Consider the following 14,405-nt stretch of genomic DNA (forward strand, 5'->3'; position numbering starts at 1 on the left):
ACGAGGAAGCACTGAATCGAACGGTGAGGGGGGGGGGGGACGGGGACGACGACGACGACCCTCTTCCTCTGTGGCTCCTCCCACATGTAAACCAGCTCCTCCCATTCTCCCTAAGCCCCCCCTCTCCGGTTAGCTCCGCCCCCAGCACAGCAAGAATCCCGGGCTCGCTGCGTTTAGCCACTTTTAAACGTTTTCGGGTTACAGAAATGAAACCCATTCTCGCCCAAACCTATCAGTTCCTTTAATATACAGTGGGTTTTTTGCGGTTTTAATAATAATTATTATTTATTTATTTATCCCCCTGTCAGTGAGGCGGCACTTCCGGTTGGGGGAGGAAACGCTTCCGGATCACACGGCGCCTCAGCTGGGGCTTCCCAGCAGGTGGGTGAGAGAGACCCCGGACCCTCGCCGTTCCTTCTTCCCTGCTTGCCAGCGAGGGGAGACGAGAGGGGGGGGGATATGGGGCGGGGCCGGCCTGCGGTTCGGGGAGCCGTGGGGCGGGGTGGGAGTGCCAGGGGAAGCGCTTGGGTAATGGAGGGAGCGAGCAAACCCGGGGGAAGGAAATAACCGCCGCACACTCTCCTTTTGCAGAGGTGGCAGCAGCCTCTCTCTAACTGACAGGTCGCCCGCTGATTATGTCCCCACCTCACAGAGCAGAGGCTTATTGTCTTCGGCATTTTTGAAAATATGTTTCTTACGTTTTCCGAAGCATAGATGCTGGTGGGCTGGGGAAAAGAACAGGATCTTTGAAATTGGGGTGTTTCAGCCAAGTGAGAATATGAAAGTCAGAGGGAGTGAAAAGCGAGAGGTGGTGGTGGGGGATCTGGGAGGTAACCAGGGGGCAACGGAGAGGCAGAGTCCACGAAGCAGCTAGAGATTGGGGGCTGTGGCATAAGAGTCGGAAGGGACCACAAGGATCATCCAGTCCAACCCCTTCAATGCAGGAATCTTTTTGCCCAAATGTGGGGCTGGAATAATCCCACGAACCCTTGAGATGAAGTGTCTATCAGCTGAGCCACTGGTTGGGCAGTGGTCCAGGGTGGTAACTGGTCCAAATCTCCAGGCTTAGCGATCTGAGGCCAATCGCTATATTTCAGCCCGACTTATCTGGTAGAATTGTTTTCAGAATGAAATAGGCAAGGAGGAGAACTGCCTATGCCATCTTGAGGTCCCTGGAAGAAAGGTGGGCCAATAAACATATAGGGTTTTATCCAATGCTAGTCCGAGTCTCAGATTTGAGAGCCTACTGAGTGTTGATCAGAGCTGACCCATTGAGATTAATGAATCTAAGTTTGCAGATTTGCTAGAACAGAAAATAAATAACATCATATTCTTATACATGTCTACTAGGAAATAAGTCCCACTATATTCACAGGATCTTGCTCCTGGGTTCATAGGATTGCTGCCTGAGTCATATAAATTAAAATGGACAGGGTAGGTGATATCTATGTATCTACCTAAACAGTTTGAAAGGAGAGACACCCAGGTAGTAAAGATACTATGCATGATCTCCTCAAAGAACTGTCTGAAATGTTAATGCCCTATTACAAAGTACCGTAACTTGGAAATTAATAAACAACATAACAGTACATCCCAGTGACATTATATATACTGTACAAAAATACTAAGGATTTCAGTTCTTACTGTATTTGAATAGTTTATTTTTAGCTGGCATGTCTATTGAAATCTTTATTACTATTATTATTATGTTTAGATCTCAGTCCAAGTGGAATTAAATAGAAGTAAGCCCTTTTAACTTAGTTGTGTTGCAGCGAGGGTATTCAGGAAGAATAGCAGGGTACAAATGTTTTATGTGAGTAAATAAAACCACTGGACCTTACTTCCAAATAAACAAACATGGGATTGGGCTGCACATCAAAAGTTTTAAGTAATAAATGCAAAACAAATTTTCATTTTTGTCTTGGGGAACTGTATGGAGCCTTTCTTGCTTGGGCTGTTGAAAAAATATGTGATATAGTCAACACATCAGTACTGCAGCACTGCTGCTGTGAAGAGGAGGCAGAAGTGATTACTTGTTAAGACACCTTCCCCTTCCACTTCTCTGTCTTTCACCACTTTCCTCCCAGCCAGCTGAGAGTTAATACGCATTGAGAAATAAATGCTGGCTGTTACTCATTTGCACATGCTGTATTGCCTATTAACTAAATGTAAACGTTGAAGTTAAAAACCAAGCAAAAAAAGTAGGACAGGGGAGAAGGGAATTAAAACAGGGATTGGCATTTCTTTGGCAGTAGTGAAGGTTATTGTATATGCATGCTTATTCAACCTTTTCACTTCATAAACTCAGCAGGACTGCAGCCTCACAACAACCCTGTGAGGTAAGTTAGGCTGTGAGAGACTGTGTGACTTGCCCAATGCTAGTGATTTCAGTTTGGGGGCCCCAATTCCACCCTGCTAATGGGAAAGTACTTCTGGGGTACAGGATCTGATTTTTGTATTTTTGGATGGTGACTCTGGTAGGATTGTTGCATAAAGTTTCCCTATATATACTATGCTGCCTCCCACTTACCTTTGCCTCTCTTCTCTTTTGCACCCTCCTTCTCTGCCTGTGTTTGCTGGACAGCATGTCGGTTTTCCGCTCAGGCCTGCTGGTTCTGACATCGCCATTGTCAGCACTTTCCTTGCGTCTGGTACCCATTCTCGCCTCAGCTGCCCGGCTGGTACAAGACACACTCTATATTCACCTGCAGCCAGGACTCAGCTTGACCGGCTCCACACAGCCCCGTTCTACGTATGTCCCTGCTACATCTGAGGTGTACACCCTTATCAGCAAGTTATATGCCAACGCTGACATCCATCGCCACCTCAATGTCCGGGTGCTGCTCACCAACATCCTCAACCAGGGAGCTGCTCCTCCGGCACTTGGATCTGTGCAGAACCTCTCCCAACCTCCTGAAGTGGTGCTTACTGACTTTGAAACCAGAGATGGAGGGCAATCCAACCCAGTCAAGCAGCGGCTGGAGCGTTACGCTACCAGCTGCTACAGCTGTCGCCCCAATCTCATCTCTGTTTTGCTGTACCCTGAGTATGAGCTAGAAGTCAGCGATGAGGAGCTGTCCGCACAGCATGAGACCAACGCAACTGAGGAGCCACTGCAGAGCTATAGTGATGTCGTTGTAGGGGGCACTTTTGATAGACTTCACAACGGTCACAAGATCCTTCTGAGCGTGAGCTGCATGTTGGCAGAAAATCGGCTTGTGGTGGGCGTCTCGGACAGAGATCTCCTGGAAAGTGGGTCCCTTTGAACCATGTATGCCCTTTCTCCAAGGTCCCGTAAAGCTATTGATGGCTACCAGCCATGATGGCTATGCTCTTTCTCCATGGCTGGAGGTGGTAATGCTACTGAAACTGTAGAAGGGCAGAGCACTCTTGTCATGATTGCAAGTTTCCCACATGTATCTGGTTGGCCATTATGAGAAAAGGATGCTGGACTAGATAGGCTAGTGGGCTGATCCAGCAGGCTCTTCGTAGGTTCTTATGTAATGCCATTTAAACAAACCAAGAGCACTGAATGAGCGAATGCTGTGCTAGAATCAGGGCTGGAAAACCCCAGAATTGGGTGAGAGAGTGAGCAGGATAATTCCCTTGTGGCCTGGACATTTATTTTGGTGCTTAGGAACTTAAAACAATATCTAGCCCTGACTGGAACTATTTCTTACCAGTTAGTTACATTTCCAGGCCTTGAAAAAAGAATTCAGATTATCTAAACATTAGCAACAAATGTTTAAGAATTGGTCTAACAGGATGAAGAAATATTCCAAATCCTTAAATACTACCCAGAGACTTTCATATGCCTGGGATATTTTTGACCCTACAACATCTTTTCTGTTTTGATATGAGCTGGATAATTTTGGTTTTCTCTCTTCTTGAGGATCAGAAATTTAATCCTTCTGTTTTTTCAGAGGCTAGGATGTGAATTTGGAAAGGAGGCTGTTGAGCCACAAGATAAAGGCCCAGTTCACACACAGCATTAAACCAAGACATGGATAAATGTGAACATGCAGGTAGTGGTACTCACAGGAAAAATCACAGCTGCTAAGCTCTTCCTCTGGTCCTGCTGTGCTCCCCAGAGCTAGTTTGGTTTAGCGGTACATCTAAACTCAAGCTTAACCACAAGCAGTAAACCAAGAACACGGATAGGCTTGTTTTTAAAAATAGGACTTGAACATCCTACACACATGATTGCCCGGGCATACAAAATTTACAGCTGATATCTAGGAATTTGAAATATTTTTTTCAGACTTGTTAAAACTAATGTCTTAAAAAGTGATGTTAGATCCTCGGGTTTGTTGCTGTTTTTTACCCACGCTTGCTATGGTTTATAAAGGTGAATGCATAAAGTCCAGTGACGCTTAAAAATATGTTTGGCACTCTGCCAAACATAATTTATCAGGGTGATTTTTCTAAAGCTTCTAATAGCTTTGCATAATTTGTTTTGCTGATCTTTGCAACTGTTGAGTGTCCCTGTGCCCAAAAGCTCCAGGTTTGCTTTGGTTGGAAAAACAAGCAGATCTGAATAGGATTTTGGTAGAACGGGGTAGAAGCCTTTTGCGGAAACCACAGCGCAAACAGCTCAGCCTCCCTGTCTCTGCTGCACAGGACAGGAACTGTAGGTAGGAAGCCGCCTTATAGCAAGTGGAGCTATTTGTTTGTCTACTCTAGACCAACATTATCTATTAGGAATGACACCAACTCCCCAGGGTCTCAAGCTGAGGCCTTTCACGTCACCTGCTGCCTGATCTTCCTTTAACTGAAGATGCTAAGGATTGAACTTGGGATCTTCTGCATTGCAGTACATGTGCTCTGTCACTGAGCTATAGGAAGAACCACCTGCAATCCTGCATGTCCCCTTTCTCTGGCCACACACAAACTGGAAAAGACAGAACTTGCAAAGAGGATTCGGCCAAAGCTCCTGTCAAGATCTTGCACTTTAGTTCTCATTTGTTTGTCCCAAGCCCTGCACACATATAGGCAACAAGACAGGAAAAGCTAAAGCAAGCACTGGAGAACTGTAAGTGGGAGCTATAACAGAGCTCGCTTATACTTCTTTGGATTCATCACAGATGCACCTATGTTACTCTGATGCGATAAATTATTGGGTAAGATGAGCCTTTTAATTGCTAGCTCAGCAAAACACGCAACCCCTCAAACTTGTATATTTTTAACCAGCCTGGGATTTTGTTTTTCCTATAAGCTTTGGGTGCCTCTTACACACAGCAGGAGACACAGTGAGGTGGCAGGTCTTATCAGCCTCAAAATACATCTGTCTGTGATGGACAGTTTGCCCTTTTCTGTAAGCCGCTTGGTGTGATAGCATCCTTGTGCCTGACAGATACTATGTTGGATGTTGGCAGCTAGATTAACTGGTGTGTGTGAGGCATCTCTACAGCACATGTGGGAGAACATACTGGGCTCTTTGCACATTCCTAAAAATGTCATCTTTCCCCCTTCCTTCTTTCGCCACCTGCAGCCAAGATGCTGAAAGAGCTGATCTTGCCCTTTGAGCAGCGTGTGGCTCAGCTCAGTGAATTCCTGGTGGACATCAAGCCCTCCCTGCGGTATGAAATCTCCCCCCTGTTTGACTACTTTGGCCCGTCCATCACTGACAGCAAACTGAAGTGCATCATAGTCAGCGAAGAGACCCTCAAGGGTGGTCTTGCCGTCAACAGGAGGAGGGTGGAAAATGTAAGTGTGCTGGGAGCCCCAGCCTTGTAAACAAATCGGATCATCAATAAGTTTGGGGGTGCATGGAATAAACAGAGGCTTTTCTGCCATGGACAGGCTGAACCTCCATATATTTACAGTATCTCATCTCTTTTTAAATCCATTCTTGCTAGCATCCTGCGATGGTGAGTGCCATCTGCTAAATTTTGACCTCCATTCCTAACATATAATCTCTCGGTCAGCCCAGTGTTCGGGCACTGCTTGTGTTTATTTTCCTTTGAGTCACAATGATTTTTGCTCAAAGAAGATTTGCTCTAGGGGCATATGAATGGTCCAGCTGGGTCAGGCAAACAAACAATGTGCCTTGGCTTCCTGTTTATCAACCGTGACCATGTATATGCCTCAACATATCTGCTCAGAAATATTGCTAGTTTGGAATTTAATCTCCTTATTCAAAGTGGCTAGATGTAGGAAGTGTTTGGCCTTCTTTCTTCAGTGTGCAGCCTGGTTCACATTCTTGAGGAAAAATCTCAAACTGCTCTGTATAAGGGCCTCTTTCGGCTCTGTGCTTGTAGCAATCTGAACTGAGAACATAGATATCCCAGCCAGAGTTGGACTAGATTTCTTTTTAGACTTTTTCAACCCTGATTTGATAAATCCAACAGAGGGCATAAAGCAACATCCATCCCTATGTTGTTAATTTACTGCAACTGGTAGTTGGCTGTATATTGCCTCTGAAAATGGAAGTTCTGTTTCTAACGATGAAGGTTTAGTAGCCACCAATCGGCTGCTCTTGCATTTACTTAATCCTCTTAAGAACCCCTGTGTTTTAGTGGGCACTGCACCATCCTGGGCAATGAATTCCATAAGGTCAAAGATTTATTGGGCGAAGAAGTATTTTTCATTCTGTATGTAAAAGAGCTTAAGGTCTCTAAAGTTGCATACTCCAAGTTGCATAACTACAGATCTCAAGCTTTTGGGGAGTGTTGATTTTTTTTAAAAAAAATAGTCTCCTGTCCTAGTTTGTTGTCGTAGACATTTCAAAATATTAAACCTAATTTAGCTACCCATTTCTCACCACTGGGGCAGAGAAACCAGTCCCCAGTCACTGGGGAGAGGCAGTATAGTGTGGTGGTGGGAGTGTCAAGACTGGGACTGATGGGACCTGGGCTCTAATCCTTACTCCATCATGAAATACAGTTGGGTGACCCTCAGCTTAACCTACTGTTGTCATAAATGTGGGATGTAAATACAATAACTAAGCAATGGGTCAAAGGAGGGATTATCGCACCTTTTCAAAACCTGCTTATAGGTGAACTTCAGATTCACATCCGTGTTAGTCTCTGGGAATGATGGAACCAGGAAGTTAACTAGCAATCTAACGTGCAGCACACAAGCCTGATTTTGTTTGAGTAAGTTTAGGTGCAGGCTGTGTTTCAAGGAGCAGCAGAATCTACTCTGCAGCTGGTTGCCAAACTGTGGCAGAGAGAAGGCCCTCTGGTTTCCTTTCTCACTGTTGCTCCTCCTTCCTCACTGGCCCATGCTCTGTTGCAGGGTCTCCCTGAGCTGGCTGTCCACATCATCAAACTGGCCCTTGACCCCCTGCATGGCAGGAATGAGGAAGAGAAGATCAGCTCTTCTAGCCTGCGGTACAGGCTGCTTGGGACTCTGTTACACCCCCCACATGTGAGTAATATCCTGTGGCAATGAACTGGATAGGTTATGGGTTGGCTAGATGGGGTTGTTGGATCTCCAGGAGGAGGCTTACTTGCAAGAATAATGAGGTGGAGGGAGAAAAGATGACACATATAGGGTAAGGAGCAAATTCTGATTTTCAGCCAGGAAGGCCGCTTTTTGTCTGGCCTGCTAAGTGGGCAGAGACTGGAGGTGAGTTAGTTTAACATCCTCCCTTCCCCATCTTATGAACTCTAGCCACTGTTTCTTCCTCTCTGTCTTTCCCTTTCCACCTTTCCTCCTCTGTGTGCTGCTTGAGAGGGATTAGAGGACTCAAGGATGGGGAGCATACATGCAAGATCAGGGGCCTCATGTGTCATCAAGTGTGGTCAGGGGCGTAAGAAGGGGGGGGAGCTTTGTGGGCGCGCCACCCTGGGTGTCATTACGGAGGGGGGTGACATTCAGCGCGCTGGCCGCCCGCAACTCCCAAGCCTCCCCGAGCCGTCAGGGTAAGGGGGGATCTATGCTGCTTTGCTGGCAGCATCCCCCCCTTCCCCCTTTGTTTTGACAGCTTGGGGGATGCTTGGGAGTCGCAGGCGGGTGGCTTGCCGAATGTCTGCCATGAGCGGCTCACTCTGCCCCTGGCTGCAGCATGCATGTGCCCCTCCGGGCATATGCTCTGCCACTGAGTGTGGTAAACACAGACAGTGGCAGACAAACTCCCCAGATAAAGAGGATGCTGCCCACAGAAGACAGGGCAGAACTTGGAATGTCCGTCTGAGTCAACATGAGCAGAAGTTTGCCTGCTGACAGGCCTTTCAGTGTTACAACAGTGCTGTAGGACGAGCCCACGGAACAATGGCTGCCACATCTCTGCTGTAACGTCTTAGAGCGGCTCAGCGTGAGCAGCAACAGTTATAACAACAAAATTAGGATGTGCATAATTGTGTCTGTGTCCCCAAACCACTCTCTCTCCTTCACCACCCCCAGAAAGATCCAGGTGTCCCTTGCCATCCCTACGTTATTGGGCTGACAGGCGGGTCCGGTAGTGGCAAGAGTTCCATTGCGCAACATCTGGTTCGCCTCGGTGCTTTCCATTTGGATATGGACAGTCTTGGACACAACATCTACCATCCAGGAGGTCCTGTGTATGCACAGGTGGTAGAAGCATTTGGAACAGGTATTTCAGACTTCCTGGGAAACATTTTTTAAAGTCAGGGAGACTAGTAAATTAAGTTGCATAGGTAGTGCTTCAGGAATTACAGCTAAACAATGTTTGGTTATCTCTCCCTCTTGGTCCCCTAGCCCACAGCCTGGCTGCTTTTTGTCTCTAGAAATTATGTATGCCCCCATCCCAATTCCGGACCTAGTTTTCCCTTTTCTATTTCTCTTCTTTTTGTTTTTAACAAAAGTTGCATTGTTCATCAACATGTTATTGCTGACGGTTTCCCCCAAACAGTTAGAAAGTTTGTGAACATGCAAACTCTGGTTTGATGTCAATGATTTTCTGTAGCGCTCCTTTCCTACTGCTGCTGTGCTGCAGACAAAACAAGACAGAGTCTGACTTGTTACGTTGTCTGAACCAGGGCTCATGGTTTGTTCCCACCAAAAAAAAAAAAAAAAAATGAGCAGAAAGCCAGCATCAAACCTTGGAGTTTGGATAATACAAGTTGAGCTATTACTTGTTTGTGGAGCAGCAGGAGTGGGAGAGGATCACAGGAATTTTTCTGGCTCACATGAAACCATGGTTTGTTTTAAACTATAGTTTCATGTTACATGCAGACTGAACCATTGTAGGTAAAATGTTAATAACTGTATAGCAGTGTTTCTAAAATGGAAGGGCCACGGAAAAGAAAGGAATGGTGGTAGGAAGCTGCTGTAAGAGGAAGAGTTTGAGTGTGAAAGGACCTAGAAAGAGGGATGAAAGGCACTGGCAGGTTGCGGTGAGGTATAAGGGCCAATGAAAAGAGAACAGGAGAAGAAATTACAGAAGATGAGTAAAAATACTTTGAGATGCCAGGGGATGGGGGGCAGGAAGGGGAAAATATAAAATAGAAATATTTTCTATTTATTACCTCTGGGCTAGCAGATTCTGCCTGAAATATGGAGGCTGTCACAGTACTTCCTGATCAAATGCCTGCATTTAGCTCTAGGAAAGCTGAGCTATGGAACCCCTTGCCACCAGAAAAATGCTGAGACATTTCCAAAGAGAGCTTAGATACCAAGAAAAATGATGTCCGTAATTGCCAGCAGATTAGGCCAAACTCTGCTTCCATTGTCACCATGTTGTGACTGAATTCACTCTTGCACCACTTTTTTGTTACTTGCGGGCCTCAGTTATTTTTCAGTCCTGTAAAGTGGGGCCTTGGGTAGAAAGTTTGAGATCCCCTGCTGAACGGAACCAAGAACAAGTAACACCGTTCCTTCTTTGCAGATATTTTGAAAGAAGATGGAACCATCAACAGACAAATCCTGGGGGCCAAAGTGTTTAGAGACCAGGTAAAAAGCCCTCTGGCTTTGGGATCAATGTTTAACTTCAGCCACCACACCCCTCCCTCTCCCAATTGGCCATAATTTGTTTTGTTCCCCTTTGTGCCTCTGACGCTAGCCTGCCTCTTCAGTCCACAAAACTAACAGAACCCTTTCACCTCTGTTCTCAGAATGTTTTCCTCTTTTGTGGGTGAAAGGTACTCAATGGGGAGTAGTGCATGCTGGAACAATTTCTCACTGTACAGTATGCACAGTTTGACCCTTAGACTGGGCACTTCAGTGTGGTGTAGTGGTTAAGAGCGGTAGTCTCGTAATCTGGGGAACCGGGTTCACATCTCCGCTCCTCCACATGCAGCTGCTGGGTGACCTTCGGCCAGTCACACTTCTCTGAAGTCTCTCAGCCCCACTCAGCTCACAGAGTGTTTGTTGTGGGGGAGGAAGGGAAAGGAGAATGTTAGCTGCTTTGAGACTCCTTAAAGGGAGTGAAAGGTGGGATATCAAATCCAAACTCTTCTTCAGTGCTAGAAATAGTGCAAGTGCATGCTGGGATACCTCTTCTCTTTTACCATGTTTCACAGCCCACTGATCTGTTAGCCAAAGGTGCTCTGCTCTGGGATTTCTGCACTGATGTGTGTTTTTCTCTAGCCCCCTACCCACCCATGTCTTATCTTGGGCTGTTACCACACACACAACCCAGATTAGTTTCTTGACCAACAGCTCTCCTTTGCCTCAGGATCCTTACTTGCTTTTGTTCCCTCTCCCCAGGAGCAGTTGACGCGGCTCAACAATATCATGTGGCCAGTGATGGCTCGAATAGCGAAAGAAAAGATAGACGAGGCAGCTGCACAGGGTGAGGAGGGATTTGGGTTCTTGGCAGGAGTCGTGGGTGGGGATTCAGGGATAAATAGGTTCATGAAGGGGCTGCCATCTTGGCTTTTTCAAACAGGTGTTGGTAATCTACAGGGGCTATTTCCAATCATTTAACATGGAGCCTAGCCACCAAAGAAGCTTTTTCTGGCATATCTTTTTAAAATACTGTCCTCCAGTCAGTTTGGAAATGGCTTAAAACATGGGTAGGCAAACTAAGGCCCGGGGGCCGGATCTGGCCCAATTGCCTTCTAAATCCAGCTCGCGGACAGTCAGTGTGTTTTTACATGAGTAGGATGTGTCCTTTTATTTAAAATGCATCTCTGGGTTATTTGTGGGGCATAGGAATTCGTTCATTCTCCCCCCCCCAAAAAAAATATATAGTCCGGCCACCCACAAGGTCTGAGGGACAGTGGACCGGCCCCCTGCTGAAAAGGTTTGCTGACCCCTGGCTTAAAATAATAATTGTCAGGGACCGTGCTAGGGAGGGCTTCATTGAGGAGGAATGGTGGGAGCCTCCCCCTCCCACTGATCCTGATCTCGATCCTAAATCTTACCAGGAACAGGAGGACAGTATAGATTTGGAACAGTGGTTTGCCAAGGGACATAGTTCAGAAGGCAGAAGCTGGGAAGTACTGGATGGGGAACAGCTAGGAGAAGAAACACTGGGAAGAGAGAGGGTTAACAGATTCACGTTCTCGCATTCACCCCCCCCCCTTCCCCAAAGTTAATGGAGAGCTCAGAAAGTGGCAGAACAAAGCACAGATGGTACAAGATCAGATTACAAGATGTAGAACAGAAGGGGGTGGGATCCTTAATTGGGAGATGTGTTCTTTGTTCTCTCATTGTGGTTATTAAAGTTTCTAACTGGTAAGAAGACTCCTTTTCCCTTGTTCTGCTTATCTACTGCCACGGGGGTGGGGATGGGGGTGGGGTAGGAAGCCAATTCCCTGAAGTCTGACAATAATAGCACAAATATAGGATGGTACCTCACACCCAGTCAGGGCATTGGCTCATCTAATTCAGTACTGCCTACACTGACTGGCAGCGGTTATCCTGGTGGGGTTTCAGACAAGGGTATTGTACAGCCCTACCAGGAAATGCCTGGGATTGAACCAGGGACATTTTGCATGAAAAGCACGTTCTCTACCACTGAGCCTTTCCCACAAGTCCTGCGTCCCTTCTGTCGTGGGAAGGAATTCTTTTCCTGCCTGTCCTTGGAAGTTTCTCAAAGCTGCCCCTGTCTGTTCTGCAGGAAATGCTGTGTGTGTGCTGGACGCAGCCATGTTGTTGGAGGCAGGCTGGGCAGACTTGGTGCAAGAGGTCTGGACGGTTATCATCCCGGAAGATGAGGTACGTACTGTTTTTCTCTGTATCATTTCTGCAGCTGAAGCAAAACGATTCCACTTCTGTCTCTCTCAACAATTTAGTACATGGCGTTTTCAATGCTGGACCAAAAGCGTAGCAGACACAAACTGATTTCTGAGTGATTTATTATTATTATTTTGGTTGGACAAACTTGCTAGAACTTGCAGGAACCCAGCTAGGCAGAGGCTGTCTAAAACTCAAAAGCTCATTGTTTGTTAAATTGTTTGTAAATCGCTTTGAGACTTACAAATGTAATAAACCTGAACCTCAAAGCTTATACAATCCATGAGGGCTGCATCAAATATTGTGGCTTTCTTATGCAGAAAGCACTTCTGTGCAGGGAAAACATGGAAACTGCCTTTAGATTATAGGTTGGGGAACCTTTTATTTATTTATTTTACAACGTGCACTTTGCTGTGTGTACATACATGGCAGTGAAATAGATGAGTGTATGCAAAAAGTGCTTTCCACATGTAGAATGTTTACTCTGAATAGTAGTAGTAGTAGTAATAATAATAATAGTAGTAGTAGTAGTAGTAGTAGTACCCTGCCCATCTGATTGGGTTGCCCCAGCCACTCTGGGTAGCTTCCAACATATATAAAAACATAATAAAACATTAAAAAGCTTCCCTATCCAAGGCTGCCTTCAGATGTCTTCTAAAGGTTATATAGATAATCATCTCCTTGACATCTGATGGGAGCGCTTTCCACAGGGTGGGTGCCACTGCCGAGAAGGCCCTCTGCCTGGTTCCCTGTAGAAAGATACGCTTCTAATCAGTTTCTGTCTTCTCTCTGTTTCAGGCCCTAAGACGCATCATAGCCAGAGACAGGCTCAGTGAGGAATCTGCCAGGTTGCGTCTGCAAAGTCAAATGTCCAACAGCCAGCGCGTGAAACAGTCACACGTGGTTCTCTCCACATTGTGGGAGCCAGCAGTTACCTGTGAGCTGGTAAGAGTCTACTGCTGCCGCTACTCAAGAGACCACCCCGCAGCTTCTTTTATAAGCATCCCTTTTCTGAGCCCCTTCCCTGTCAACCTTATCGAATAATCAATCACCTCTCCTTTCTTCACAGGTAGAAAAGGCTTGGGCCCTGCTCCAGAAACGCCTCAAAGAGGAGTAGAGCTTTGAACCGAGATGGAATCACTTCTTCACTCTGCTCCTTCGGTGCTGCCGGTCTGGAAAAGTCTACGGCAGGTGGGCCCCACCCCGGCAAGGGGCCACAGATGAGGGTGGAGGTGGGGGGAAAGGGGAGTTCAAAATGCTTGATGGTGAGAGGACAGGGCTGACCTCCCTCTGCTCCCCCCCCCCCCGGTTGCAAAAAGGCTGAGGGAGAGGCATGAACAAGTGAGGGGTGAGGGGGTGCCTGATGGAGTAAGAAGGAGCAGCTTTTAGCTTCCAAAGCGATTGATGGGTTTCATGATTCTGATGGAGACTAACCTTTCAGCAGCACGACTGACCAACAACGCCACTCGGAGGTCACAGGGGTGGGGAGGGGCTGCTCTGCTTTAGCCCACCACTGCTCTGTTCTGTGTGCCCTGTGCATAAGCTACACATAAAGACGACATCTCTCGACAGCTTCGTCTCTGCGTGGTTGTGCCTGACGCCTTAACACCTGGTGGGGATATCTCTTTGTCTGTTCCACAGTGGTTGGCGAACAAGTTCTTCTCTTTTTGCAGTCATCAAAACATTTGTGGCAGAGCGGGGAAAGCTAAAGATGCATTTTCTTGACCTGAGCTTGCGCCAGATTCTAGGGCCCAAATAAATTTCTTTGACAACCCTCCCACGTATGCAAAGCTTTTGAAAACAAAAAGACTTGCCATCCTGTTTGTCATGATTATAACTTCAGTCGCTTTAACCTTTTCCTCAATAACTATTTCATTTTTTAAAAAACCCTCTAAAAATGAGTGTTCTCTCATGAGCTCTTGCCTTTACCCTGAATACTAGTTCTTTGAAGCCAGTTGAAGATAATTTCTACATTTCCCGACAGCCAATTCCTGCTTCTGTCTCCATGTGTGCACACCTTTGTGATGGCCCTTCTTCACCATGTGGGTCCTTAGTCTTCCTCTTTCTTACTAGAATTCAAAAGTGATGGAGGATATACCATCACCACCTCCATCAGGCCAGCGGCCCTGCCAGCCTTTGGCCTTTCTGTGCAGCATGTCCACTTGTTTGAGGCTATTTACTGGGCAGGCACGTTTTGTCTGCATAGCTACTGTCTGCTTGTGCCACACTGTAGGAAAAGCAATGGCTTGGCAGTAGAACATCTGCTTTGCCGGCAGAAGATCCCATGTTCAATCCCCAGCATTCTGGACAGCCGCTGC

At 46.5% G+C, this 14,405-nt stretch overlaps 1 protein-coding gene across 2 annotated transcripts; it reads left to right on the plus strand.

The window, feature by feature from the left end:
* Positions 1-236: 236 nt before the first annotated feature.
* COASY (Coenzyme A synthase) lies at positions 237-13,658 on the plus strand. 2 transcript variants are annotated; one of them, XM_081885625.1, is made up of 10 exons: positions 237-381; positions 2,585-3,252; positions 5,492-5,706; positions 7,240-7,371; positions 8,350-8,539; positions 9,794-9,858; positions 10,615-10,699; positions 11,972-12,069; positions 12,886-13,032; positions 13,157-13,658. In XM_081885625.1, the coding sequence occupies exons 2-10, from the start codon at positions 2,586-2,588 to the stop codon at positions 13,202-13,204; spliced, it is 1,647 nt and encodes a 548-aa protein (XP_081741751.1). In that variant the 5' UTR covers positions 237-381; position 2,585; the 3' UTR covers positions 13,205-13,658. The 2 variants fall into 2 exon arrangements, with proteins under 2 accessions (XP_081741751.1, XP_081741750.1); XM_081885624.1 differs by lacking the exon at positions 237-381.
* The last annotated feature ends 747 nt before the right edge of the window (positions 13,659-14,405 follow it).

Source organism: Podarcis melisellensis (genome assembly GCF_964234715.1).
Source record: "Podarcis melisellensis genome assembly, chromosome: 13".
NCBI classification, from domain to species: Eukaryota; Metazoa; Chordata; class Lepidosauria; order Squamata; family Lacertidae; genus Podarcis; species Podarcis melisellensis.

Bases quoted from the DNA above. Each gene is read 5' to 3' on its own strand.
- COASY (XM_081885625.1), top strand. From the start codon at position 2,586: ATGTCGGTTTTCCGCTCAGGCCTGCTGGTTCTGACATCGCCATTGTCA. The intron at 5,707-7,239 runs GTAAGTGTGCTG...GCTCTGTTGCAG, and splicing joins ACAGGAGGAGGGTGGAAAAT to GGTCTCCCTGAGCTGGCTGT. The intron at 12,070-12,885 runs GTACGTACTGTT...TCTCTGTTTCAG, and splicing joins TTATCATCCCGGAAGATGAG to GCCCTAAGACGCATCATAGC.